This window comes from Thermobia domestica, chromosome 7, assembly GCF_964235325.1.
Source record: "Thermobia domestica chromosome 7, izTheDome1.hap1.1, whole genome shotgun sequence".
In the NCBI taxonomy this organism is placed as follows: Eukaryota; Metazoa; Arthropoda; class Insecta; order Zygentoma; family Lepismatidae; genus Thermobia; species Thermobia domestica.
The window spans coordinates 144,550,797-144,576,648 of NC_137460.1; the positions used below are offsets into that span (position 1 = coordinate 144,550,797).

General features: G+C 37.4%; 1 protein-coding gene across 1 annotated transcript in view; it reads left to right on the plus strand.

Moving 5' to 3' along the window:
- The window catches only part of Oseg1 (intraflagellar transport protein Oseg1), a 174,050-nt gene that overhangs the window by 64,193 nt on the left and 84,005 nt on the right, over window positions 1-25,852 (plus strand). Inside the window, exons 17-19 of the mRNA XM_081765339.1 lie at window positions 3,691-3,857; window positions 4,700-4,974; window positions 13,465-13,609. Of these exons, the coding sequence (XP_081621465.1) occupies window positions 3,691-3,857; window positions 4,700-4,974; window positions 13,465-13,609 (587 nt within the window). The remainder of the gene's footprint in view (window positions 1-3,690; window positions 3,858-4,699; window positions 4,975-13,464; window positions 13,610-25,852) is intronic.

Below are 25,852 nucleotides of genomic sequence, written 5' to 3' on the forward strand. Positions count from 1 at the left end.
AATCGAGACTGCATGCAAAATTGTACCTTCACTTAACAACAACTTTTTGTTCTAATTTGCAAGTCAATCACTTCAGAGAAAATCTGTGTTCTGGCAGTATATATATAAACGCGTGTAGCTCTCAGAACACGAGCTAGAACACAGATACGATTACAGAAAGCCGGAAAGAAACGAAATAAATATATTTAGTGAGAAGTCATTAAATGGAATAGTGAAATAATAGAAGATAATGTTATTCATGTAGTGCCAATTTGAACTGTTTGACAAAAGCATGACAAATTCAAAGACTCTAGTAACCCAGATGACTCGTGTATTTATCTCTAATATGCTTCATATCAAATCGATATCCAAAGGAAATGCACTTCCCTTCAAGCTACAATAAAAAAATAAATATATAAAAGAGAAATGTGAGTTCAGCGGCTATTAGTGTTTCTTTCTTCAAATGAGAAAAGCATTGTTTTAAAAGCTCCATGAGAAATGTGTTTCTATATGCTTAATATTTTATTTTAAGAATTATATAAATTTGATTGAAAAAACTCTTTATCACTTGACATTTTTACGGTCTTTTGTTAGACCAATTAGTATTTGAAAAATACAGGTTAGTGTAGTTATATTCAACAATAGTTCGTAAAGTTTTCACAAAATCCCATAAGAAGACCTTTCTATTTTGTTAGCTTTTATTAGGTTTCTGCTCTTTAACATACTGAACCGTTCCTAGTTAATAGTGACAAGATAGTCAGACAATAAAAACATTAAAAATAGGCACTAAAATCTAACTCGAAACAACGAAACTAGACATCTAATTACGTACAAAAAACTGAAATTAAGCCAATAAAATAATATAGAAATATACTTGATTGTTGTTTGTAGAGAATCATTAATTGCGATTCCTCCACATGGTAGCGAAGTATTTTTCAAGTTATCAGTTGATAATTATGCCGTTGATCGTATAACATCTCTTTAAAATCTTAGCCCTTAAGTACTCGCACGGAGTGTACAAAGACCCCCAAACAGGTAAATTCTGTGTTGCTAGCCAGAAGTCCTGATGAAAGAATATAAGAAAATGTCTCAAAACAAGCACAAAAATCTAATTGCAGCAAATACTTTTAAAAACATGTCTAGAGTTATGCTTCATTGTCTTAATTATAAAAAATAGCTTTTATTGTAAAAAAAATATCAACTTGGGGGTGTATTGGACCCCCGCGCGAGTATTACTGTCACAAAAAAGGGCTCGAGTACTTTCGGGTTAAACAATCTTCCTACTATATCATGGATGTGATGGGTATATTTAAAACACCGAAGAACATTGATTGGTACACTTTACCTTTGTGCAGTTGTCCAGGTCCTTATTAGCCGCAATAATTCTTGTGACATTCTTTCCATATATCAGATGGGACTTGGCCTTGATCTGAACAAAATTTCGAAGCGTCAGAAATGTTTATTGAACAAGAGATCTATGTTCTTATCCCAATGTAGTTCAGATTTTTAAGAAATCCAAAATTGGCAATATTAGGCATTTAACGAATAATTTAAGTAATACAGAGCGAAATAGATAGAAGAAGTTTGGCTGAAACCGAACCATAACCCAACAAAAGTGATCTTAGAACGTTCATTTTTATTATCTCAAACATTAGCAAATAGGCATTTTACTTAACATCTGGTCTTTAGTGACCATCTAAACTCAGAACTTTAAGAGTCAGTTCTTACCATCTATAGTGTTTATATCAACAACGTATAACGAGTACATTTTATAATTAAACAGTCTCTGCACAATGTTAATTGCTAAGTTCTACTGTTGAATAATAACAATACGAAAGTTTATACAGACCACTTAAGCTTAATGGCAGAGTACTCACCTCGAGCGTATGAGGTCTCTGGTTCGATCCTCGCTCCCGCCAAGTGGACCTTGTGGTAGACAAACAACATATATATGAATTGTCTTGGGGCTATCCCGTGTCCTTCTATTTGGTCTAGGAATTAATTCGTGCGGTTGGTACGCACACATTGAAGCTGTAGTACAAACACAAAATACATAAATACCTTAAGAAAAATATTGTCCATCGCTAGCCACCACTTTCGCCCATCTGTCAGGCAATGTACGGATTCCGTGGCGAAAGAAGTCCTCATCCTTGGAAGCGATCCAGTCAGAGACCCATGTTTCGATATCTTCTGAAGAAGTAAACCGCTGTCCAATCAAATCGTTGTTCATGCAATCGAACAAGTAGTAGTCCGAAGGAGCAACGTCTGGTGAATACGGCGGGTGGGGTAAAACTTCCCATCCGACATTTTCTAAATAGGTTTTGACCGGTTTTGCGACATGTGGGCGAGCGTTATCACGTTGAACAATAAGTTTATCAAGTCTGTTCTCCCATTCTGGTCGTGTTCTGGCCAGAGCTTGCTTCAAACGCATTAATTGTCGTCGATAACATTCTCCATTCATAGTTTCACCCGGTTGCAGCAGCTCATAGTACACCACACCTTTCATATCCCACCATATGCACAGCATAACCTTTGCACAGTGAATATCTCGTTTTGGTTGTGATGGACCTGGTTCACCTGGTTTCACCCAGGCCTTTTTTCGTTTAGGGTTCTCGTAATGGATCCACTTCTCATCACCCGTAATAATTCGATGCAGAAACCCCTTTCTGCTCTGTCGTTGAAGCAGCAATTCGCAAATGGTTTTTCGTCTTTCAATGTCTCTGTCTTTCAATTCATGTGGAACCCAATGTGACATCTTTTGAATCATTCCCATGGCTTTCAAGCGTTTGGAGACTGTTGTTTGATCAACGCCTAATGCTGCTGCAAGTTGTTCCTGCGTTTGACACGAATCCCACTCGAGCAATGCTGTCAATTCTTCGTCTTGAAATTTTTTTGGCTGTCCAGCTCGCTCTTGGTCTGCCAAGCCGAAATCACCACTTCTAAACCGTGCAAACCACTTCTGACACGTTCGCTCAGCTAGAGCATGGTCACCATACACTTCCACCAAAATACGATGACTTTCAGTCGCACTTTTCTGCATGTTAAAGTAATGCAGCAGGACACCCCGCAAAAACACTTTATCAGGCACAAATTGCGCCATGTTCACTTAACTACAAACTGGTGTTGTTGACGCTTTAATCCACTGCCCTATACTACGAACGATACGCGATGACAGGGGTTTGCAACACATGTGTGGATACACGGAACTGTGGGACGCTCCGTTCGTTGCGCCATCTCTTGTCCACCCGCACGAATTAATTCCTGGACCAAATATTTTCGTCATTCCACTACTATCGTTGATGTCATTACAGTCTCCCGTAGTCTTGGTGCACAATCGTGAGACTTTAATCTGAATATATATACACATATACAAATTAGTGAGAGTTTATGTAAACTAGGAAGAGGAAGGTAGAATACTGGGAACAGCATATTAAAATGCAGATTTTATAACTATGAAAATTATTTTAAGCAGTTATGCAGTTAGAATTTTATCGTTGATTATGTCAAAAAGTGAACGTATTCGCATATTATAATAGATACATTTCAAACAGCTTCTTTTGATATTCAGTCTTACATTGTCAGTGCTTTTCAGATGCTAAATAAATCTTAATTACGCCATTCTTTGTGCAATAAATTAGGGAATAATTTCGATGTTTTAACATCATTACTAGCATAAACTGCCATTTAGATCATTTTCTTTCTAATTACCAGGAATTTCTAGGTTCTGGAGACAGCACTGACAGGAAGATGTTGATTCGTAAGAAAGCCGATTGGGCTTGCAATATTAATGAACCTCGTGCTGCAGCAGATATGTATTTATCAGCTGGGGAGCCGCTACGGGCTATTGAAATAATCGGTGAACATGGATGGATAGACATGTAAGCTGTTCGATTTCTTCTTCCATTGTTTTGAAAACACACTGTCTTATTAATAATAAAAAGTAGTTGCGTACGAGCTCTTTTTCATTCTTTACTCCCTAAGCTTCTGTCTATTGTCCTACTTTCTGCTATGTGTATGATACTAATGAATTTTTTTTTTTTTTTAAATTACAATACCAGTTATAATTGTTGTGGTTTGCCCTAGTAGTTATGTGTTCAGTGTTATTTTGTGTTTTGGAATACGTAAGAACTTCGTCAATTGGGACTGTGCAACAAAGAATTTGAGCAGAATTCCAGAAAACACCGCCTGTTTACAATAATATCAAAAAATTGTATGCGAAAGGGATAAAGAGTGCTGTGCATATCCAGGGCGGAGCGAATAAACTGTGAATCGTAGAAGAGAAGCTTACCTGCTTAGTGCCCGCAAGTCTAAAATTTGACCTTTGGTATTTTAGTGTTACCGATTCTCAGTAAGAGGCTAAATTGTAAATTTTGTAGGCTTCATGTGTATCAGAGTATTAGCGAAGGACAATGTTCTTGCATATTACAAAACACAGAATGATTGCTAATGTTTTCTGAATGCCATATTTACTGTAAGATTTTCAGTCTCGAAAGCGTAAGAGTAATTCTAATGGGTTGCATAGTTTATTTGTTGTGTTTTTTTAAAAAGTTGCTCGTATTTTTGAACACAATTATATGTAAATCTATGTTTTTTAATGCAAACATGTGATTTCTTTTCTTTCTTTCCTTTCAATACAATTTTCTCAACTTAGAAACTTTGTCTGTAGTATTAATTTTTTCTTGTTTTACCCAAAAATGATGATGAAAGTGTTATATTGTAGGCTAGTAGATGTCGGACGTCGCCTTGACAAAGCTGAAAGTGAAAGTATTAACCTCGTTGCCCAACACCTGCGAAGACTTAATCAATTGGGTTACGCTGCAGAGATGTTCCGGAAGCTTGGTGATGAACAAAGTGTGGTGCAACTTCATGTTGAAGCTCATGACTGGAAAGAAGCGTTTGTTTTAGCTGAAAAGCACCCGGAGTTTCGTGATCTGGTGTATGTACCTTACGCACAGTGGCTAGCAGAGAGTGATAAATTTGTTGAGGCTCAGAAAGGTAAGCATGGAAATAAGTTAAACAGCTTATTGCTTTGTGTGTGTTCCCTCATAGTAATTTTACTTCTTAGATCTTTTAAAGAAGTTACTGCTTTTGAACAAAGTGCAACTCCCACCATATCCATTTTAACAACCAGAAATATATGATTGTAGCACCATATAAGATAAATAATCCACGTTTCAACTGATAAAGGAGAACTACAACCTGTTCTTAAATAATGAGCTTATTTAAGTGTTAACTCGGTTAGAAAATCAAGCAGTCAAAATTGCGAAGGATAGATAAAGGGTAGGATTCTCGTTAAGTCATACAAAAGGTCCCCTTAATACTTCAGATTTTTATAAGCTCTTTTAATTTAATACTGAAGAGAAAACAGAAACTCGTCCTGGCTATGTGGTTAGCGCAGCGCGCGACAGATCCAGGGTCGGTTCCTACTGGGAGCTCATGTGGTTCAAAACCCGTATTAAGTTGTAAGTCAACGTCTCATATAGCCTTGATGCTGAGAGGAAGGTCCAATCCAACCAATGAAAGGAAAATAGCCTAATTCATGGTAATAAATTAGAAATTTTTCTCATACAGAGCAATGTGGCAATAAAATAAAGAATATACTGGACAAACCTAAATCTACATTTACAAAATTCTTAGTAGCGGTGGCTGGTACTATATGTTGCATGGTTGTGCAACCGGATATTTTTTAATTCTAAAGATATCTTTAAGTATTAAAGTAGTGTATCAGTAAAAATAAACCTTTTCTCTTGAGCGCAAAACAGTACTGATGCATTTCTAAAAAATTCAATTAAAAAAAACTGAAAGAAAGAGAGAGATTTACCTTTCCAGTTGCATCAACCGTTGCAACTGGAAGCAGTAACATTGAGCATATGGCAGCGAGCTCCTATCTCTAAACATGGGGAAGTGGATTTATTCTTGCATCGATGCTATCTTCCCGCATAGTTCTCTTCCAGTTGCGCCTCACTCTGCAACTGGTATATAGTCAGCTTCTGTAATAGTTACGAATTCCTCCGCTTGGCAGCGCTTGACTCAATTGATAGGATGACTAAGAAACAGACGCTTGGAAGAAAGTAGTTAATCACAAAACACAAACTCGCAAAGAACAAATATGCGTCTATTGGTAGCAAGGGCGGATCCAGGCTAAATGTTTGGTTTGGGGGAGGAGGGAGCGGTCGTTCGAAGTCAATAAGTTTTATTTTACATCCATAGTACAAAAGTGAAAATTCTTGCGATAGGTTTTATTTTTAAAATAAAAAGTATCCTGTTCTGGGGGAGCCGATCGAGTCACGAAGAAGAAAATGTCTTACCACTGGTGTAATTCCTTGCTCTGTATCTTTCGTGCACATGATCCCGTGTTCGATTTCCGGCGGAGATCATAAAAAGTTAATCTCAAATCATTCACTTTCAATACTCATCTGTCTTCTTTAGTCTAAATTGCTGGAATGGTAAATAATAATAATAATAATAATAATAATAATAATAATAATAATAATAATAATAATAATAATAATAATAATAATAATAATAATAATAATAATTATTATTATTATTATTATTATTATTATTATTATTATTATTATTATTATTATTATTATTATTATTATTATTATTATTAATTTTCGGAGGAAAAAATCTTAGATTTCATGCTTCTTTATAGTAGAACAGCAGACAAAAATAAGTGGTTACTGAAAATGGACTTTTTGTCCCTTATATTCATACAAAGAAATGCTAACAAAATGCATATTGCCGGAGGAGAGAGGTGTTTCTGTACCCTAATGAAAACAAAGCGGAAAATATTTGCTGTAAGGATGCTTTTTATTCAAAAAAAAACTTGGCGAGCAGCATTTCAGATTTCACTGAAGTCAGAAAAATTTGAAGCTCGAAAAAAACGAAGAAAGACCTAACATTTTAAAATAATGCCTACTTAATTAAATAATTTTGTTTAACTGCGTGCATGAATATATGCAGTTTTCGTGCTTTTTTCTTCTCTTTGGGTTAACGATATCATTCATGGCTTAGACCTACAGCATATATTCGATTTATCTCTTGTTCAATAACATGAGTGTAGAAGTTTTTATATAAATAGTGTATAAACGTACATTGATAGTGGTTTGAAAAAAAAGGCAATAGCGTATATATTAAATCAATATTAGAGAATACACTTTAATCAATAAATATACAAATAGAGCTTAAAAGGACTTTCTTCTTCATATTTCCTGATGTTTTTTTTTGGGGGGGGGGGGGATAAGACTCAAGAATGCTGGGGAGGGGACTATTTGCGCGTACTTACATACCTTTGATATTGCAACATTGCAACCGGTGCTTCTAGAGACCATGAACCGCTACTGATTCTTAGTAAACGGAACTAAACGGAAAAGCTGATGTGTTAGATTAATTGCATAATTCGAAATAAATACAATGTTAGTTCTTGTACATAAATATACTAGTCCAACAACAAGTTTAAAATTTAAACATTAAAAAAACATTCATGTTTCCGAAGATATCAATATTTTTAAATGATTTTAGAGAAGTCTTGGAATAAAATATGGGAACAGTCAGTATACAAAGAACAAATATGAAACCAACATAATTTAAAATTGAGTGTCTGTTTTTAATTAAGCATACACGTCTGCATATGTCGAATTTCATTGCAATAAGTGAAGTATTGCAAATTAGCTGAAATATGCTAACTCAATATATACATTTTTAATTTTTTTTTCTCAACAATTTAAATTGTTTATTATTTTTTACATACTAATAAAATCAATAATTATTTAAAAATTTAAAATTACAGAAACAAATAGAAATTTGAATGTAACGTTTTTACAATAATTAATTTTCCGACATTCTTAGATGAAAACCTCGGCTGAATATATGATTGTTTACAAATATTTAAAATAATAATATTGATTCAAACGGAGGTCGATGCATTTGACCTACTGTGCTCTCTGCTGAGAAAGGGAAAACCAGAATTAGTTTTCTTCTGGTTAACATAGCTCTGTATAATGCATTGACCGGCGCTTTAACTCCCAGAAGACTCGGGGCTCAAATGCATTCTAGATCCCTCCAACTTTATTTCCAAATTTCAGTGCTCCTAGTGTACTAAGCGCCGTCAAAAATTATAAAAGAAAAATCTCTTCTAATTCTTTACCAGTGGGTAACGTGCCCATAATAGCGGCCACGTTCCCTCGCTGAACGGCAATGCTTATGCGCTGAACCAGAAAACACCTAGCTTGAGTGTCTCCCGATTTAATGGATATACGCTTGCCAATTTCGTTAATAAATTTTGCGCCCTCTTGATCCCAGGATCCACTAGATTCAATTGCTATTGCAATAAACCAATACTTACCTAGGAGATTAACGTATTTATTTCTTTTTTCTTTTGCTTTTCGTGCAGCGATAAGTCCTGCTTTGGTCGATGAAAATTGCAGATTGGAGGGCGCATAAGTGTCTGAGCAAGTGAAATCCCAAATCAACGACTTTCCTTGCTTCCAGGGCACTAAAGTCATACCATCCGGCCTTTTTCCGTCTGAACGGCTGCACCCAGTTGGTTCTCTCACTGCTGGCACCCCTGCGGATGTTAAGGCTCTCAAAATGATGTCATTCACATTCGAATGGCGTGAATGTCTGCCGGCACTGCTTTTGCATGACAGACCGTGTAAACCTCTTTTATCTACGAGAGCGTTGCATCTTGGGCAGTGGTGGTGTTCGCATATATTTGCTCCTAGTCGAAGGGCGACGGACACACGGAAGCTTTCGTTGTCTAGGTGTAGGCCAAGAGAAGGTGAAGGTAGCGCTTGAAGCCATGCTCCGTTTTCAGGGGACATGACAGCAAGTAATCTGGCCTTATCTTCGATGTTATTAGAAGTCTGCAATAATGAATCCAAACGGTAATTCACGATAGGCTCGTCCCAGACCTACTGAATATTTGCTGACCCAACTAAATTTGACCATCTGGCTATGCAGTCCTGCACATCCGGGTTAGTGACTTCATCTTCTCTCTGAAGGAGGGTTCCAATCAGTTGTCTTGAACTATAGAAAGAGGCCAGAAAAGACGGTATAGCCAGATCCGTGGCGCGACGTATTCCAAGACCTCCATTTCTGACTGGTAGTGATGCTTGTAGCATTGCTTCATCACTGAGGGTACAATTAAGAATATTCTCCAATCCTGTTTTAAGAGCATAGTCAAATTTCTCAAGTAGATTATCGTCCCTCCAGGAGGGGGAACAACGTAGGAAATACAACAATCTTGGGATCGAGAAAGATGCTCTGAGGAGATAAAATGCTGAATGTGCAGAAAGTTTGGAAAGGCGTGAAAGTAGATGATCTAAAGATGAAATCTTTTCCAGTAATATCTTGCTCCTTGTGTCTGGTGTAAGAGCCGCTCCTAGCAGTTCGGCGTTAGAAGATGTTAATAATTTAATTCCAGGTGCCGCCTCGTTGAATCTGTCATATAGATTTTGAGTTTCAGCATTTGTTACTCCTAGAAAGCCAATTTCGCATTTCGAGTAATTGAGAGACAATCCGATCGATGTTGCTTGTGTGCGTATATGATCTAAAGTATGTAATACTGACTCAGTGTTTCCGGCTATAGTGCCATCATCTAAATACCAAATGTTGAGCTCAGTATTAATATCTCTAATTATAGGGTGAAGAGTTAATGCGAATAGAGCAGGATCTAGTGGATCTCCCTGTTGAACTCCACGTTGTGAAAGGATAATATTATCTCCTATAAAAAGGTAGCTAGGTTGTGAGTAGCTCTGGTATATATATGGAAAGAAAGAAGGGAAGTGGCTTTTAACTGAAGATAGCATTGAATCTCGGTTAATTTCATTGAAAGCGTTTTTGAAATCTATTTTAAGTAGAGCTTTAGGTTGAGGATGTTGAGAGGAATAATACATTCGTGTAGCATGGACTGCAGTTTCAGCTCCGTAGGGCACGCAGACTCCTAGCTGGTGTGGGGATAATATATCAATTAATGATTCTCGCATTCTGGAGCATATAATTTTAGCTGTGAGTCGCCTCCACACATTTCTCACTGCTACTGGTCGAATGCCACCACTTTTCTTCTTTAGCGCGAAGAGTGAAGCGCCGAAAAAAATCGGATTTATTACGGCTGGTAATTTTCCTAAAATTACCAGATTTAATAATTCGCAGATTGAGTTGATTAAGCGCTCTTTCGTCTCGGAATCTTGAATCATAATAAGATCTTTTAGAATCGCTGGACGGAGATTATCCATTCCACCTGCTGAACCCCGGGAACGATTTAAGAGCTTTGGTGAATTCTAATGCTGATACTTTAGTAAGAGTAAAGGATGTCTCGGGAGGTTCAGGAAAGTTCAATGAATGAGAGTGAGCAGGATGTTTTTCTCTAAGGGACTCCAGCACTGATTTATCCGGAGTAGTTAAAATATCTTCGGAAGATAATAATCTCACTGCTCCTCGTACGTCTCCCTCTGCCAATTTCTGTTCGATGGTCTTGATATTAAATGAGTTGGATGTTGGCGATTGACGAGGTTTGTATGTATGCATAAAGGGTGCTGATAGAGCATCCCTATGCAATTCTGACCAAGTCCTGACTCTGTGCTTTACCCACGATGTGAGATTGGTGACTTTTTCGGAATGTGGTGGAATATAGAGTATTGCATATGGGTATAGGAAAAGCTCTGTCCAAGACTCAAGATTGTTAGTTCTCATTACCTTTTGTATTATGTCTTGAAGAGATTCTGCTACGGCCAGTCTAGCTCCTCGAGGGACTCGGCGAAGAACTGGAATGTTGGCTTTGAGATGAGCGAGTACACCACCAAAGTGAGATATAGAGTCTTCAGAATTGAAATCTATGCCATCAAGAACTATTTTACTGGATGATAGTGTGTTATTAGAAAGTTTATGATGGCATCTGCCTTTGTGAATCGCTAAACCTCTCTGGCTGAAAAAATGTCTGTTGCAGTGAGAGCATGATATACTATTTGGAACATCTGAACTATCGCCTGTATTTGTACTTTGGATTAGCGTGAAAGCTTTGTGCTGTGTAGCGTTGGTAGAGTCAAAATTTGTAATATTGGTCAGATTTTCATTATATAATGCTGCATCGCATAGCCTCATTAGTGGGTTGTCACTTTTGTCAAACTTGTCCATATTATTTTGGCTAGTAATGTTCGTTTACTTAAATGGAATTCATTGTTGAAATCTTTGCTGAATGGATATATTTCGAAATTGAGTTAAAGGATAAAGAACTCGTAGTCTGTTTATGCAATTTGGCAGATTTCAAGGTTCCATTTTAAATTTCTTCAATGAATTGGTGACCATTCAACTTGTATCTATTTGGATTTGAAAAATAACTGGAAAGTTTCCGTTGAACTAGCACTCATTGTTGGAAGATCTCGAAATTATAAACAACACCAACCGTTATTTCTGTTTTTTACTTGTAGTACTGTTACCACTGCACTGATTTCAGAACGGTTTTCACTAAAACTGTCTTCAAAACACAATTAACACCCTTGCATCAAATCCGCTCTCTAAGATGAACCACTCTACCAAGAAAGACCTCTCTCACAGGAGAAAACATTTTCATGCATCTATATTAGACAACAAATTATCTTGTAATACAAAATGGTAACACATGACTTTAATTACAGCTACAAAATGTAACATTGGTCTAGTACAGTGAGCTTCTACAGGTTATAAAAGAGAACGTAAAGGTCTAAGAGAAGTACCTGACTTGATGGCTTAAGAAGGCCGAAGGTTCATCGCCGTAGCAATAAAAGCCTATCCAATTCAATATATTGAGCTGAGGTGAGTTTGACTTTAACGTCCGTTTCAGCAGCGAAACTATATGAGACGGGACCTACTGATTAACGTGGAATCCGAATCAGATGAGCTCCCTCCGGGAATCGAACCCGGGTCTCCCATGCAAAGGCACGTTCAATATATTCAGTATTATGCCAATCCAATATTATATATATATAATATAGATAGATTGATAAATAGATAATTACTCACCTCTTAAAGACCCTACTTTGTATTATTCTCCTCTATGCCTATTGAAAGGCCTCTTTACAAGATCTCTAGTGGCTAAATATTAAAATTTCCATTTTTGGTTTCCAGGAGACCGAGATTCGATTTCGGCTGGCAATCAGTTGAGTTCTACGTCCCACTGTTAAGCTCTATATCGAAGTCTAGATACTGGGAAGGAGTGTTTGAACTCAAAACAAGGAAATGAATTATTATCTTCGGAGCTAGAATTGTATATACTTTCTTGCAGTTTTTTTTTTTTTTTTTTTTTTTTTTTTTTTTTTTTTTTTTTTTTTTAATGCGAAAAACGTGTATTGCCCAGCCATCGCAGACTTATTTTATGTCTGCGTCGTGTAATTTCTCTTTTTATTCCTTGTTTTTGCCTAGTTGAAACGTTGTACAGCAGCACCAGATGTGCTAACACTAACCATTCAGCCCCAGCAGCGCTCGATTCCTGGTAAGGATACGGGGCTTTCGATATTGATATAATATCGTGAGGCAATTAGGAAGCTATTTGTATTACATGGTATTGAACTCCAGTCTAGAAACCCACAATCAATAAGTTGAACAAGAGGTTGAACGTGTATATGTCTGACTATAGTTCACGGGCTCCATCACTAGGATGTTTCCATGTGGTTGATATATATCTGTTTAAATAATAGTTAACAAACACTGTTTTTATAATAATTATGAACTACCTGTTTAATTTTTTTAAAAAGATAATCAGTCTAGATTTAAAGAATGCTTTCATGTTAATATGTACAATTATTTTATAATGCGTTAGTATGTTTGCTACATCGTTTCTTGTTTCTTGCTTGTTTCCTATCCATTTTTATCGTCCTTATTCTCTGAGAGCCAGATAACAATTCCAGGCGCACATGAGTGCATGTCCTATAAATTAATTTGTTCATATCGAATTTGTTAGTAGATGTTATTATTTCTATCTTGTTCCATGCGCCTTCAAAGTACTCATAGATTCATTTAATATAAACGCGGTATTTGATGTAAACGTTCTGTGCATTGATTTAATTCCGTTGCTTCTACAACTTTCTTAAAACAGTTGCAATGTTCATGCATACTCAAAAAACTATAATGAATATGGTGTAGTACATAAGGATATATTACAAGATATAATATATTTTGTAACTTTACAAAAGACAGACATTTTTCAAGTAAATGAATATTGCATCTGTTTGATCCATGACCATATCATCAAATTAGGATTTTTGTTCGTGTATTCACTGTCAGTGTTTCTTTCAGAAACTATGTTCCGGGGGGCTACTACTGGTACTATTCTGTTTATTATTATATTATAGACGTATTATTTTGGTCTCCTCTGGGGGGGGGGGGGGCAGTGCCCTCCTAAAAACATGTCTGGAAGAAACACTGTTCAGTGCACATTAAAAGTTGTAATTAGAAATATTAATATATGGAAGATAAATAACTGTTTAATAATTGCTTTTGTTTTAGCATTCCACAAAGCTGGGAGACCAGAAGAGGCCTTCCATGTGCTTCATCAATTGACTTTAAATGCTGTCAATGAATCAAGATTTCAGGACGCTGGCTACTACTACTGGGTATTAGCAATGCAATGTCTAGATATAGCAAATCAACAGTAAGTAATCTATATATTAAAATGCTGCGTTTATAAGTTTGTCCCCAATGCTTTCGAAAATGAGATCTCGTAAACTACACGTGCTAGAAACGTACCATTTTCGCTGGTCGATTCCAAATTTTGTGTAGATTGTCCAGTTCTCATTCAAATTTTCAAAAACCGTGTTGTTATTGTTCTATTCAACATTTTAGGAACCGTTTTGAGCCCATAAGATTAACATTGTTGCAGGCCGAAACTACGGTGTTAGGCAACCACTAGAGAAGTTACATATGGCGGGTTGACGGACATTGCAGGCGCTTTGATTAAATCTGAATGGCAAAACCTGCCGCATGCTGGCAACTTCAAATGAGGCGTACTCGGATGGACATGGATTTATTAAAAAAAAGTCCACTTGATATCGTGTTACTTCTACAAATTTGCTACAAACTCACTCCAACATCTATATATAGCAGTTCACTTCCTTTGTGAGTCTCCTATCTTTTACTTGTGTGAGTAAGGAGACATGCACAGTGGGAAGGAGATTCATGGTCATAACAGAATGATGCGCTGAATAGACAGCGCAGGTTCAGCTAGTACTTGATTAAAATATTAACTCTGAAATTTCTAAGGTGGTGTTTTGTAATTTGTGTTTCATTATATTGTTTAGTGTTTATTCTTTTCATTTATTCATATACTAATATACACTGCCTAAACTTAAGATTAACTTCATTTCGAGGGGGACATGATGGTAGAGCGTTTACCTCTCGTGCATGGGGCCCCTATCTCGATTCTCGGCCAAATAGGTTTGTGGTGGACAAATCGTGTTCGTGGGTTTTCTCGGGGTACTCCCGTTTCCTCCTACTTTCTCATTCCATCATCATTCACTTGCCTTAATCATCCTCTCTCTTAACCTAAAGGGCTAAATTGTGGGACGTTAAACTGAAAGATTTCATTTCATTTCATTTTCACTTCATTTCGAATGTTAAGTTTCGTGACTGTGCTATTGTGTAATTAAGAATTGATTTCAATTCCAAATAAATACGCAGTAACTCTTAATTCTCTCAGTCTTCTCTCCTTTTATCGATTTGTGATGTATTCCTAAATATATAAAGGTAACCAAGAAAATTTGTCGCTTTTTTGTGGAGGTCTGTGTCAGTTGGTCTTCACACTGAGAGTTGAATGCGAATGGAGATAAGGCGAAGGTCAGTTGTTGGTGTGGGCATATCCAACATACTACCTGGTTGCGGCAATTTAGTTACACCGTGAACTTGCGTAAGGACAGAGTGAACATGGGATCTCCACAGAGAGCCATAAGGGCGTGTATGCTGTACGAGCTCAAACTGCTTCAGCGGGGCGGAAGGTATGCCAGGCCTTTGGTGAGGGTGTCGTGACTACGCGGACAGTGCAACGTTGGTTTAACAAGTTTAAGGATAGTGACGAAACACTCGAACACGCACCACAAAAGATCAACATATGTACAAAATGAACATCTTCAGGCAGCAATTGAGGCGAACAGTGGCCAGACATGTGAGGAACTGGAACTACAATTTAGTGTGAGTGGAGAAACCATTCGGCACCATCTACATCAACTTGGAAATCACAACAAATTAAGTCGATGGATCCCACATGATTTGACTCCAGGCCAGAAAATAACGCAAGCAGACACCTGTGTTTCTTTGCTGTCTCGTCTGGGAAAGGAGCCAAGGACAGGGTGTTGACATGTGATGAGAAGTGGGTCCTGTACGAAGCTCTACGGCGCCGTCATCATTATTTAGCATTTCATGAACCGGTTCTGAAAAAGTCAAAACCAGCACTGCATCAGAAGGACATCCTCCTGTGTGTTTGGAGGACTGCTCCCGGCATCGTGCATCTGGGACTGCTACCAGCTGGTCAGAGCATGAATGCAACTGTGTACTTTCAGCAGTTGAGTCGTGTTCAAGAAAAACTCAAAACTGTGGGGCGAGCACTTCTGAATCGCAAATTAGTCCTCCTGTTACAGGAAGCGCTGAGCCCTACGTGGCTAGGGTTACCCGGGACACCATTCTATCCCTTGGATGGGAAACACTATTGCATCCGCCATACTCCTCGGACACTGCACAATCCGATTATCACTTGTTTCATTCCTTGGAAAATCACCTTAGAGGACTCCAGTTCAAATCCCTAGTAGAGGTTCAAAATTCACTTGATACCTTCTTTGCTTCACGGCCCACCAAGTTCTACAGCGATGGAATCCATGGCCTTCCAGAACGTTGGCAGAAGATCGTCGATACAGCTGGTTGATCTTCCTGGTGCGTCTTAGGTGACATATCGATGTTCGAAGTTGGTGGGTGAAAAAGCGACAGAACTTTCATGGTTACCTTTGGTGTCTCGGGGAGGAATTTTTGGTAAATTTTGAAAACTCTCAAAACGCTCAAATAACTCTTTAATACTATATATTCGTTGATTGTAAGAATTTTGATTTCCATGAAAGTTATTTTTTTTTTTTCCTTGTCAACATTTCTGCTTGAGTGAGAACTTGTATGTTTTTTCTTATTCTTTAGAATGCGAAAAATGATCCTTCCTGGTTTCTTAAATTGCTTCGTAGTGCTGAACCAAATTTCTCTCCTATATCAACCTTTGTTAATTTTGGAAGGAAGAAAATACTTTCTTGACAACCTGAAGACCACTCAGATTTTTCTTGCAATGAGTCATGGTAGTCGACGGTATCATTAGGAGATTAAGCTCCAGTCTCGATAACTATCGATTCTTGAGCACGTTTTTCCTTTACATCTTAAAATCAACCACTCATGAATATAATCCAACTATCAGACTGAGTTAATAAGTCAGTCTTCTTCAAGCACTTCAAGCACTTAACTTTCCATCCACTAACTGGCTAAGTTGTACCATTCCAGAGATTAGGGCTGCACCACATCATAGCTCTTCAAACTAACGAGCTGGACACTTCTAAACGCCTTTCAAGCACCTTTATTTTACTGTCGTCACAAATTGTTCCTTGTAGTCATTCTTCACTCTTCTGGAGTTTTAGATGTTGGATTTTTATTGCCACGTTGTCTTCAGAGGTATCATACGATGTTGTTCTTATTCCATAACTTTCAAACAAGTAATATTTCTTCTATTTAGCACAGGTCTGTTCTATATTTTGCTCGTATCTTTCACGAGTAAAGATCTTTAAAATATCTCTGGACATCTGTTCTCCTGCAAAGTAAAGAACAAGATATTATTTTTCATCCAAAGCAAAGTAGAAAGGTTGGTGCAGGCAGATGTTGGTTGAAAGCCCAACAACCTCGTCAAGGTCTCTATCTCTGTGAGGGCCTACTTTTGACTGGAGAGGAACGTAAGATCATATGTACCATACGATCTTACGCCGGAGAACCAGATTCTAGCAAATTCCTTGATATTTCACTTAGCAAACCCTTTGGAATTTCTTTAATGCCAAAGGTTTTGCTGCGATACTTTATCAAGTAACTTGCTAGTGGATGATGATGAGATGAAGGGTGGGGAAATTCTAACAAATTCTTTGGTATTTCACGACGCAAACCCTTTGGTATTCTTTCAGTCGCAAAGATTTTGCTGCGATACTTTACCAAAGAATTTGTTACCAGAAAAAAAGGACAGAGAATAATGAAGTAGTAGGATGCTAATGAGTGTGTGTGTGTAGAGGATTGTTGAAGATGAGAAAATAAGGAAATTTGAAAGAAAGTGTTAGTGTAAGCAATGAGGGAATATGAAAATAATATGCTGCTATGGTAATAAAGGAACATTATTGCATTTTTTATTTTATTTTTTGCTCTTAAATCGACAGTTTTTTAATTATTGTTTCATCAATATTGTTGTTAATTTATTCAACGTTTAGAGTAATAAAAATTTGTTGGTTCTTCTCGCGTGTTTTCACGTAAAAATGCACATTCTTACGAGGCTTCTGATTGATCTCTTTCAGTGCTACTAGTATTTCTGAGATAAATTTTGCAACAACGAAACAAAATTTTCCCTTTTCAAGTTAAATCTCACGTAGGTTGTAAATGATGGTATTTCTGCATTTATGACAACTAGTTTACGCGTATTTATAAAGAAATGCATTTCTATTGTATTTGTACAATGACATATTCACTAAAACACTATATCAGGTAGTCTAAAATGTATTGGGCCTTTTGCACACGAAATGGCACCTGTGTAGAAAATCTCAGAGTATATTAGTCGCAGCAGGTCAAATCCAGGCTTGCCAACCGTATGATAATTTATCGAGATATACGGTCATTTAAGCCTTAATGATATATACGATAATGCCCTTACGATAATAGGTGAATATACGATAATTTTAGAACGCACACGTTTTTGCAGTCTTTGAATGAGCAAATAAATTGCAGTTGTGCAATAAATAATAATAAAAAAACACACTAAGGTTTTTAACAGTCATTTCCCATCAAATAAATCGACAACGATTTGCAAATTGGCAAATTACAACGCTGCATCAATTCTTTAAATTCAACTATGTTTAGGGAAGGATGGAAATATTGTGGTACTTCAAAGTGTTAATAAGGATCAAAAAAAGAAAAAAAAAATAGGACAGTGAAGCCCATTTGGAGTTAGAAACTGAAGATTACTAAATAAGTTTATTATATATTATTAGTAATGTTATACTTGTTTCTACAATTATCATGTGCACAACGAATATACGATTTTTTTGTAATATACAATAATTTTAGAAACGAAAATTGATAATTTTGTTCTCTGAGATTGGCAACTCTGGCCAGACGTAGTCATTTGCCAGCTGCTAGTCTATATATTAAAATGTTAGGTTTATATGTTTCTCTCCAATTCGACAATGAGATCTCGAAAAGCACACGTGCTAGAAACGTGCTGTTTTAGCTGGTCGATTCCAAATTTTGTGTAGATTGTCTAGGTCTAATTCAAATTTTCAAAAACCGTGTCGTTATTGTTCTATTCAACATTTTAGGAGCCGTTTTGAGCCCATAAGATTAACATTGCAGGCCGAAACTACGGTTTTTAGGCAACCAGCAGAGTTACGTATGGCGGGTTGACGGACATTGCAGGTGCTTTGCTTAAATCTGAATGGCAAAACCTATTGCATGCTGGCAACTTCAAAGGCTTCAAGAGACGCAGTGAGGCGTATCGGACGGATATGGATTTATTTTTAAAAAATATTTCTACTTGATATCGTGTTAGTTCTACAAATTTGCTACAAACTCACTCCAACATCTATACATAGCAATCCACTTCCTTTGTAAGTCTCCTATCCTTTACTTTTTAAGTAAGAAGACATACACAGTGGGAAGGAGATTCATGGTCATAATAGAATGATGCGTTGAGTAGACAGCGCAGGTTTAGTTAGTGTGTATATCAGGGACGGCACTAAGGGTGGGCGGGGGTGGCCGACCGCCCACCCAATGAACGGCCTTGCCCACCCATCCGCCCACCCCAACAGAAGTAGAATAATGAAGGTGACATCCTGTACTTCAAAAGCAATCGGTATTACTATTGATTGTAATGTAATAGGTTCTAGGACCCTGTTTAACTCTGCAATGAACAGTGATTTTATTTACAAACATAATTCCAGATACAGCTGAACGACAATTTGCACTGGAATAAGCAGTCTTCACTATAAAAGTGAAAATTTCCTCTCATTTGAGAAAATTGAACCACTTGCACGTCATTATGGATGTGATGTCGATAGTGTAGAGTAGTGATGAGCGCAAGAGTCTTGGTCTTGCAGTTTTTACAAGAGTCTTGCATGCAAGACCAAGGCCAAGACCAGGAATCCCAATGCAAGACCAAGACCAAAACCAATACTATACCTGCAAGACCAAGACCAAGATCAAGACTCTTGTTCAAGTCTTGCACAAGTACCAGTACTACTTTACTTTTTTTATAGAATGTAAAAAAGAAGGGGGAAATCATTACATCTTCCACTTGAATTTCTTGGCTTCAGTAAAAATGCCGCTGGAGTGAATGTGCTCCCAGTAGTTGATGCAAGCCGGGATACGGACAAAATCTCGCGGCCGAAACATCGCCGGCCAAAACCTCGCGGGACAATATCTCGCCGGGCCAAAACCTCGCGGCAAAAACCTCGCGGGACAAAATCTCGCCGGGCCAAAACCTCGCCACCCAAAACATCGCGTGGCCAAAACCTCGCCGCGAATGAAACTTTTCTTTAAAATGTATCCAATGAGTTTCTTAATATGCAATTCCACATTACAAATAATAATAATAATAATAATAAGATACAAAACATCGTGTGCGTGGGCTTTCTCGGGTTATTCCCGTTTCCTCCCACTTTCTTTATTCGATCATTTCCTTCATCCTGGTCATCTACGTCTCCTTTAACCTACAGGACATAATCAAGGGACGTCGTAAAAACTCATATATTATTTCATACTTTCATAAATATTATTAGATTTTTGTTAAAATTTTAAGTTTTTGGATGTTCCAAAGTTCACGAAACTAACCCCGTTAGTTGTCATTACTTTCCTTATGCAGACTTTCTTTCCCTATAACCAGTTTAAAAACATCCTGTCGCCCTACCTTCACATTGAAATCCTCTAATACAGAAATAAAATTTCCATATGGTATCGCGGAACTTGGTCAAATACCCGTGATACTTCTTCTGAAACAGCGTCTTTTATACCGTCATCCTTATCATCTGTTGGAACATTTACATTTTGGTCAGGCGAGATTTTGGGTATGGCGATATTTTGGGGCGCGAGGTTTTGGCGAGGCGAGGTTTCGACCTGGCGAGATTTTGGGCCACGAGGTTTTGGGAGGCGAGGTTTTGGTCAGGCGAGGTTTTGGCCCCGCGACGTTTTGGGCGGCGAGGTTTTGGCCAGGCGGGGTTTTGTCCCGCGAGGTTCTGGCCGCGAGGTTTTGTACCCAAACCACAGTCTCCTTCGCTCTCTCCCTCTCTTTTCTTCCACCATACCTTCTAGCACGTCCCTCATAATATAGTTCCTCCTCATCCAATATCCCAACCAGTTCCTCTTCCTCCTCTAAACAATATCTAAAATTCTTCTTTCTTCCCCTACTGCTAATATTTCTAACACCTCATTCGCTTTCCGTTCAACCCAGCTAATTCTCTCCTTTTTTCTACATGCCCACGTTTCGAAAGCCTGCAATTTTTTAATCGCTTTTGCGTAATGCCAATGTTTCTGCCCCATAGAGTACATATTGGAATCAGTAAAACAAAATCTCTATATTTAAATGGAAGTTTGCTTAATACAAAGATTAGCTAATCGTGGCTGAAAAGAAAAACTCTGACACCTTTAGAGTGCAAAAATAATTTTGCAATTCATGGTATTTCAATAATCTGTGGCGTCTTGATTTTCTTTCATGCTCTCTAGTTTGGGAACCAGTGGAGTATTAGATCTGTTAAAAAATAAAAAGATTACGAAACGTTGTAATTTATCTTATAAGTAGTGAAGCATGGGGACCCATTGAAAAAAATAAAGGTTATCGCCTATGTTGTACACTATCATCATACTTACACGAAGGTAAACTATATTATATTTAGAAATATACATTGTATTTTTGTTACTATTGGCGTATTGTAGAATTTATCCAGAGTAAAATTTACCTATGAAAAGCATAAGATTTGTAAGACTTGTAAGACTTGCAGCAAGACCAAGACCAAGACCAAGGGTTCTAGCGCAAGACCAAGACTAAGACTGGATATGCAAGACCAAGACCAAGATCACCCCGATCTTGGTCTTGGTCTTGCATTTGCTCATCACTAGTGTAGAGGTGGAAATGAAACTTCTTCCGAAAGTTTTGAAACGTTATGAGGAGGAAAAGCAATGCAAAATTACCTCCGTTTCTCAGTTTACTGAAGTGATGGATCGTTTCAAAATTGCTTTTCATGAAATTCACAAATTAGCCGTAATTGCTGTCACCATTCCTGTATCTAATTCACCATGTGAACGTTCTTTCTCGTGTCTTAGAAGGGTTAAAACATATCTAAGAAATCGAATGGCAAACTGTCGCCTAAGCGATCTTTGTTTCCTTTCAGTACAAAGAAAGCTTGTAATGAATATTGCTGTAGAGAATGTGGTAAAATTATTCGATGTTGGACATAACAATCAACGCTATGTACTCCATTAAAGTGCAGGTATAAAAGTTTATTTTAAGCTTGTTCGTACCAGCCCTTCATAGTTTAAAATACATTGTTGTTTCTGTGGATCATGATGAAGTTTTGTTAATTGCTATTTACTTCTTTATCCAATTTATAATTGTTTTATTATTTTTCAACTTGAGTTTCAATTTCAAAGATTTCTGTGTAAGGTATGATTAAACAATTATGCTGTCGAATTTCCCTATTCTTTTAGTAACATAGATCTTTGCTGTTGCATATAGAGATCACGTCAAAAAAATCTAATGTGCACAAATTAAGGATATAGAGAGAAAATATAAATGATTTATACTTTTTTGTCTCTTGCTTTTTTGTAATAAATGCTTCAAAGATAAACATGTTTGCAATAGCCTATTTTATTCTTGTTTTACTTTACTTACTTATTGTGTATTTTATGATATTAACGAAAGGTCCTATTATCTATTAGTCTGTGTTGTTTGAACCTTCTTTTATTTCTATGCATTCATGTGCATTCTTGGAGGGAGAAAAAGTAAAGCTATTTAGAACTTCATCGACCACACAGTACACACCGTTATTATTGTTTTAAAAAACTGGAAGTAGAGGTATTGTGTCTGCCACGCGGAAATCGGTAGGTCGAGAGTATAGCCACGAACTCCCGCAGCCCATCCTAAGTCCTGCATTTCTTCAGACCCACCAGGCGAACAACAGAATTGTACCTTCAAGACAACTGTTTTCCACATCCTTGTCCCTCCCCTATTTCGGTCTGAGTCTTACGAAGGAACCTATCCAAGTGTAACTCTGACTTCGAGTCGAGACTATGGCCGTTGGATACCTTGTCCCAAAACAACATAACACGAAAAGGGATACATCCTCGATCGCAACCGTTGCGAAGATATAAGCGTGAAAAGTTAGAAATTGAGCTTCACACTATACATTACAAAGTCATATTCCGGGGCAGATTTTTCGGAAACCATCGAGTAAGGAAACTCAGCGAATACATATCAAATTAGTGTGAGGAGCACAACATCTTTTGAATGAAAAATGTGTGTTCCCGGGGCACTCGCAGGGTCCCAGGTGGGGTCCAACTCAAAATTTGCAAATGGAACCGGGGGTCAAGTAGCATATTGTATGAAAGCTATTGTTAAATAAAAGAAGATAGAACAAATCTGAACTATCTACGATAACCCTGTGCAAACGGGCAAGTGGTCAAAATGTCAGTACAACCTACATCAGAAAATCTATGGCCACGCTTCTAAATCCGTTAAGTTGCGACAATATCAAAACAGAAAAACATGTTTGAAAGTGCAAGGTATTGAAGTAAAGCAAATTGCTGCAGTCTCTCACAGAGTCGCACAACGGACCTTATCCAATTATAAATGTGACTTCGAATGACCAATGGATCATAGAATAACCATGACCATTGGATTTCGTGTCCTAGAAGAGAAAGGATACATTGTCAATCGCAATCGTAGTGGAGGGTGAGAAGGTCAAAAGGCAACGGTATATGCTTCGCGCATCGGGACCCCAAATTCACAGATTGCACTGTGAAATTTCTATCGGGGGATTTGCTGAACGAGAAACATGATGGTAAAGACGAAAAGGAGTAACCTTGAAACTGTGAGGCAACTTGGAGAGGAATGGGGTTGGAGAAAGCTGGAATAATGGTGCAGAAATAAAATATATCGGAGGGTGCTTTTAAGAGAGAGACTCTGCAGCAATTTGCTTTACTTCAATACCTTGCACTTTCAAACATGTTTTTCTGTTTTGTTATTATCGCAACTTAACGGATTTAGAAGCGTGGCCATAGATTTTCTGATGTAGGTTGTATTGACATTTTGACCAGTTGCCCGTTTGCACAGGGTTATCGTATAGAGTTGAGATTTGTTCTAACTTCTTTTATTTCACAATAGCTTTCATACAATATACTACTTGACCCCCCGGTTCCATTTGCAAATTTTGAGATGAGCCCCGCCTGGGACCCTGCGAGTGCCCCGGGTACACAAATTTTTTTACTTAAAAGGTGCTTTTCTCCCCACGCTAATTTGATATGTATTCGCTGAGTTTCCGTACTCGACCGTTTCCAAAAAATTTGCCCCGGAATATGACTTTGTAATGTATAGTATGGAGCTCAATTTCTAACTTTTCACGCTTATATCTCCGCAACGGTTGCGATCGAGGATGTATCCCTTTTCGTGTTATATTCTTTTGGGACAAGGTATCCAACGGCCATAGTTTCGACTCGAAGTCAGAGTTATACTTGAATAGGTTCCCTCGTTAGTTAACTAAAGAGTTTAAAGATTGAAAATTATTGTCCAAAAAATGTATACATTGCCCAGTTCTTATTTTCATTGTCCGCCCACCCGGCAACTAGGTCCGTCTCTTTCCGCCCACCCCATTAAACGTTTCTGGCGCCGTCCCTGGTGTATATTAAAATGCTAGGTTTATATGTTTGTTCCCTATCTTTTCAACAGTAAGATCTCGGAAACCGCAAGTGCTAGAAACGTGTGCCGTTTTCACTGGTCGATTCCAAATTTTGTGTAGGTTGTCCAGTTTTTAATTGAATATTAAAAAAAAAAAAAAAAAAAACATGGCCGTTATTACATTTTCAGGGGTACATTGGAAGCGTTGCGGAAAAGTAAAGCATCATATCCTACGAGTTATACATTTCAACACCACATCGTTGTATATAGGAGTTGTATATCTCTCAGGTGTTAGTTCCATGGCCAAATGATAAGGAAAAACGAAGGATAACCAATTTTCCAGTCTAATAAGGGACATCACCCAAGTGCCCAGCTCCGATTTCAATGATTTTTTTTTCTGATAAAGGGCATGTATGTATTATTTGTGATGATAGAAATTTTTGCTATGGTGCATGTTTTCTATTTCTTTATAATTTTGAAGAGTGGTTATTAGGGATTACTGCAGAAGTCCCTTACTACTGTTTGTAAACGGAGTGTTAATGATAAAAGTGAAGAACAACCATGTGGATACATATAAGGCCCAGTGGGAAGTCGAATGGTAGTTATAACCATGACGACAGCCATTATGAATTTTTTGTTAAATGGGAATAGTTGAATATGATATATAATTTCGGACTAGATTTTAATCAGGAAAACAATGATGAAGTTGGTTTTAAGATGCGCATACTTGGGAAAAAGTTACAGGCATATTAATTGTTTATACTTACTATGTGCGTAAATCCCTTACCTCCGCTTCTAGCCCGCGTATTAATGATAATAAGTGGATAAAAGCTTCGGTAATCCATATTAGGGCTTGAGGGAAGTGGTATGGTAAGGATAACCTTGACGGCAGCCACCTTCAAATCCACCATTTTGAATGAAAGTGAAGTTTTACAATTGCGATTGTTGTCGAAGGTTCATATTTGTAAGATTTATAACCAGTTTTGATCAGGAACTCGATCAAGTTACACCTCTTTATAAACAAGTTGCCTGTTTTCATATTATGGTTATGGTGCAAACAGCGTGTTGGGAACAGTCATATTATGCCTCTTTGATATTTTCTGTCATTGCTGCTGTTCCTTTAAAGTTGTATTTATTAAAAATATTTTATTATTTATTATTTGCACATTTGTCCTGATAATTTTGTGTTCATTTAACAACAATTTGTTATAATTTCATTTATATTTCTTTACATCGCATAGGTCCGTAGGGTTCTCATGTATTCTGGTTTGAAATAAATAGTTACATTGCAAGTCTTCAAAATTCAGAAAGATTGCTGGATGATTATCCCAGCACTATTCATGAACTGACAAATCGTAACTCTTAAAAAATGTATTAAATTTAGAAAACATGAGCCATGGCAACAATTACAAAGTGCCATTTGGAATCTTAAAACACGTGGTTAAAATTAGGAGTGTTGCCAGTTTGAAAGATCGAATAATGGACGTTTGGTGCACATTAGAAGCAGTCCTAAATTCATACTGGTTAACTGTAGAGCAACAATAAACATACCGTTGGCTTGTTGGGAAAATTTACTATTAAAATGAGGTGTTACATGCTATGGTTTTCAATTTTCAAAACTTCACTTTCATTCAAAATGGCGGATTTCAAGATGGCTGCTGTCAAGGTCATACCTACCATACGACTTCCCCCTAGGTCTTATATGTATCCACACTTTTTTTCTTCACTTTTTTTCATTAACACACC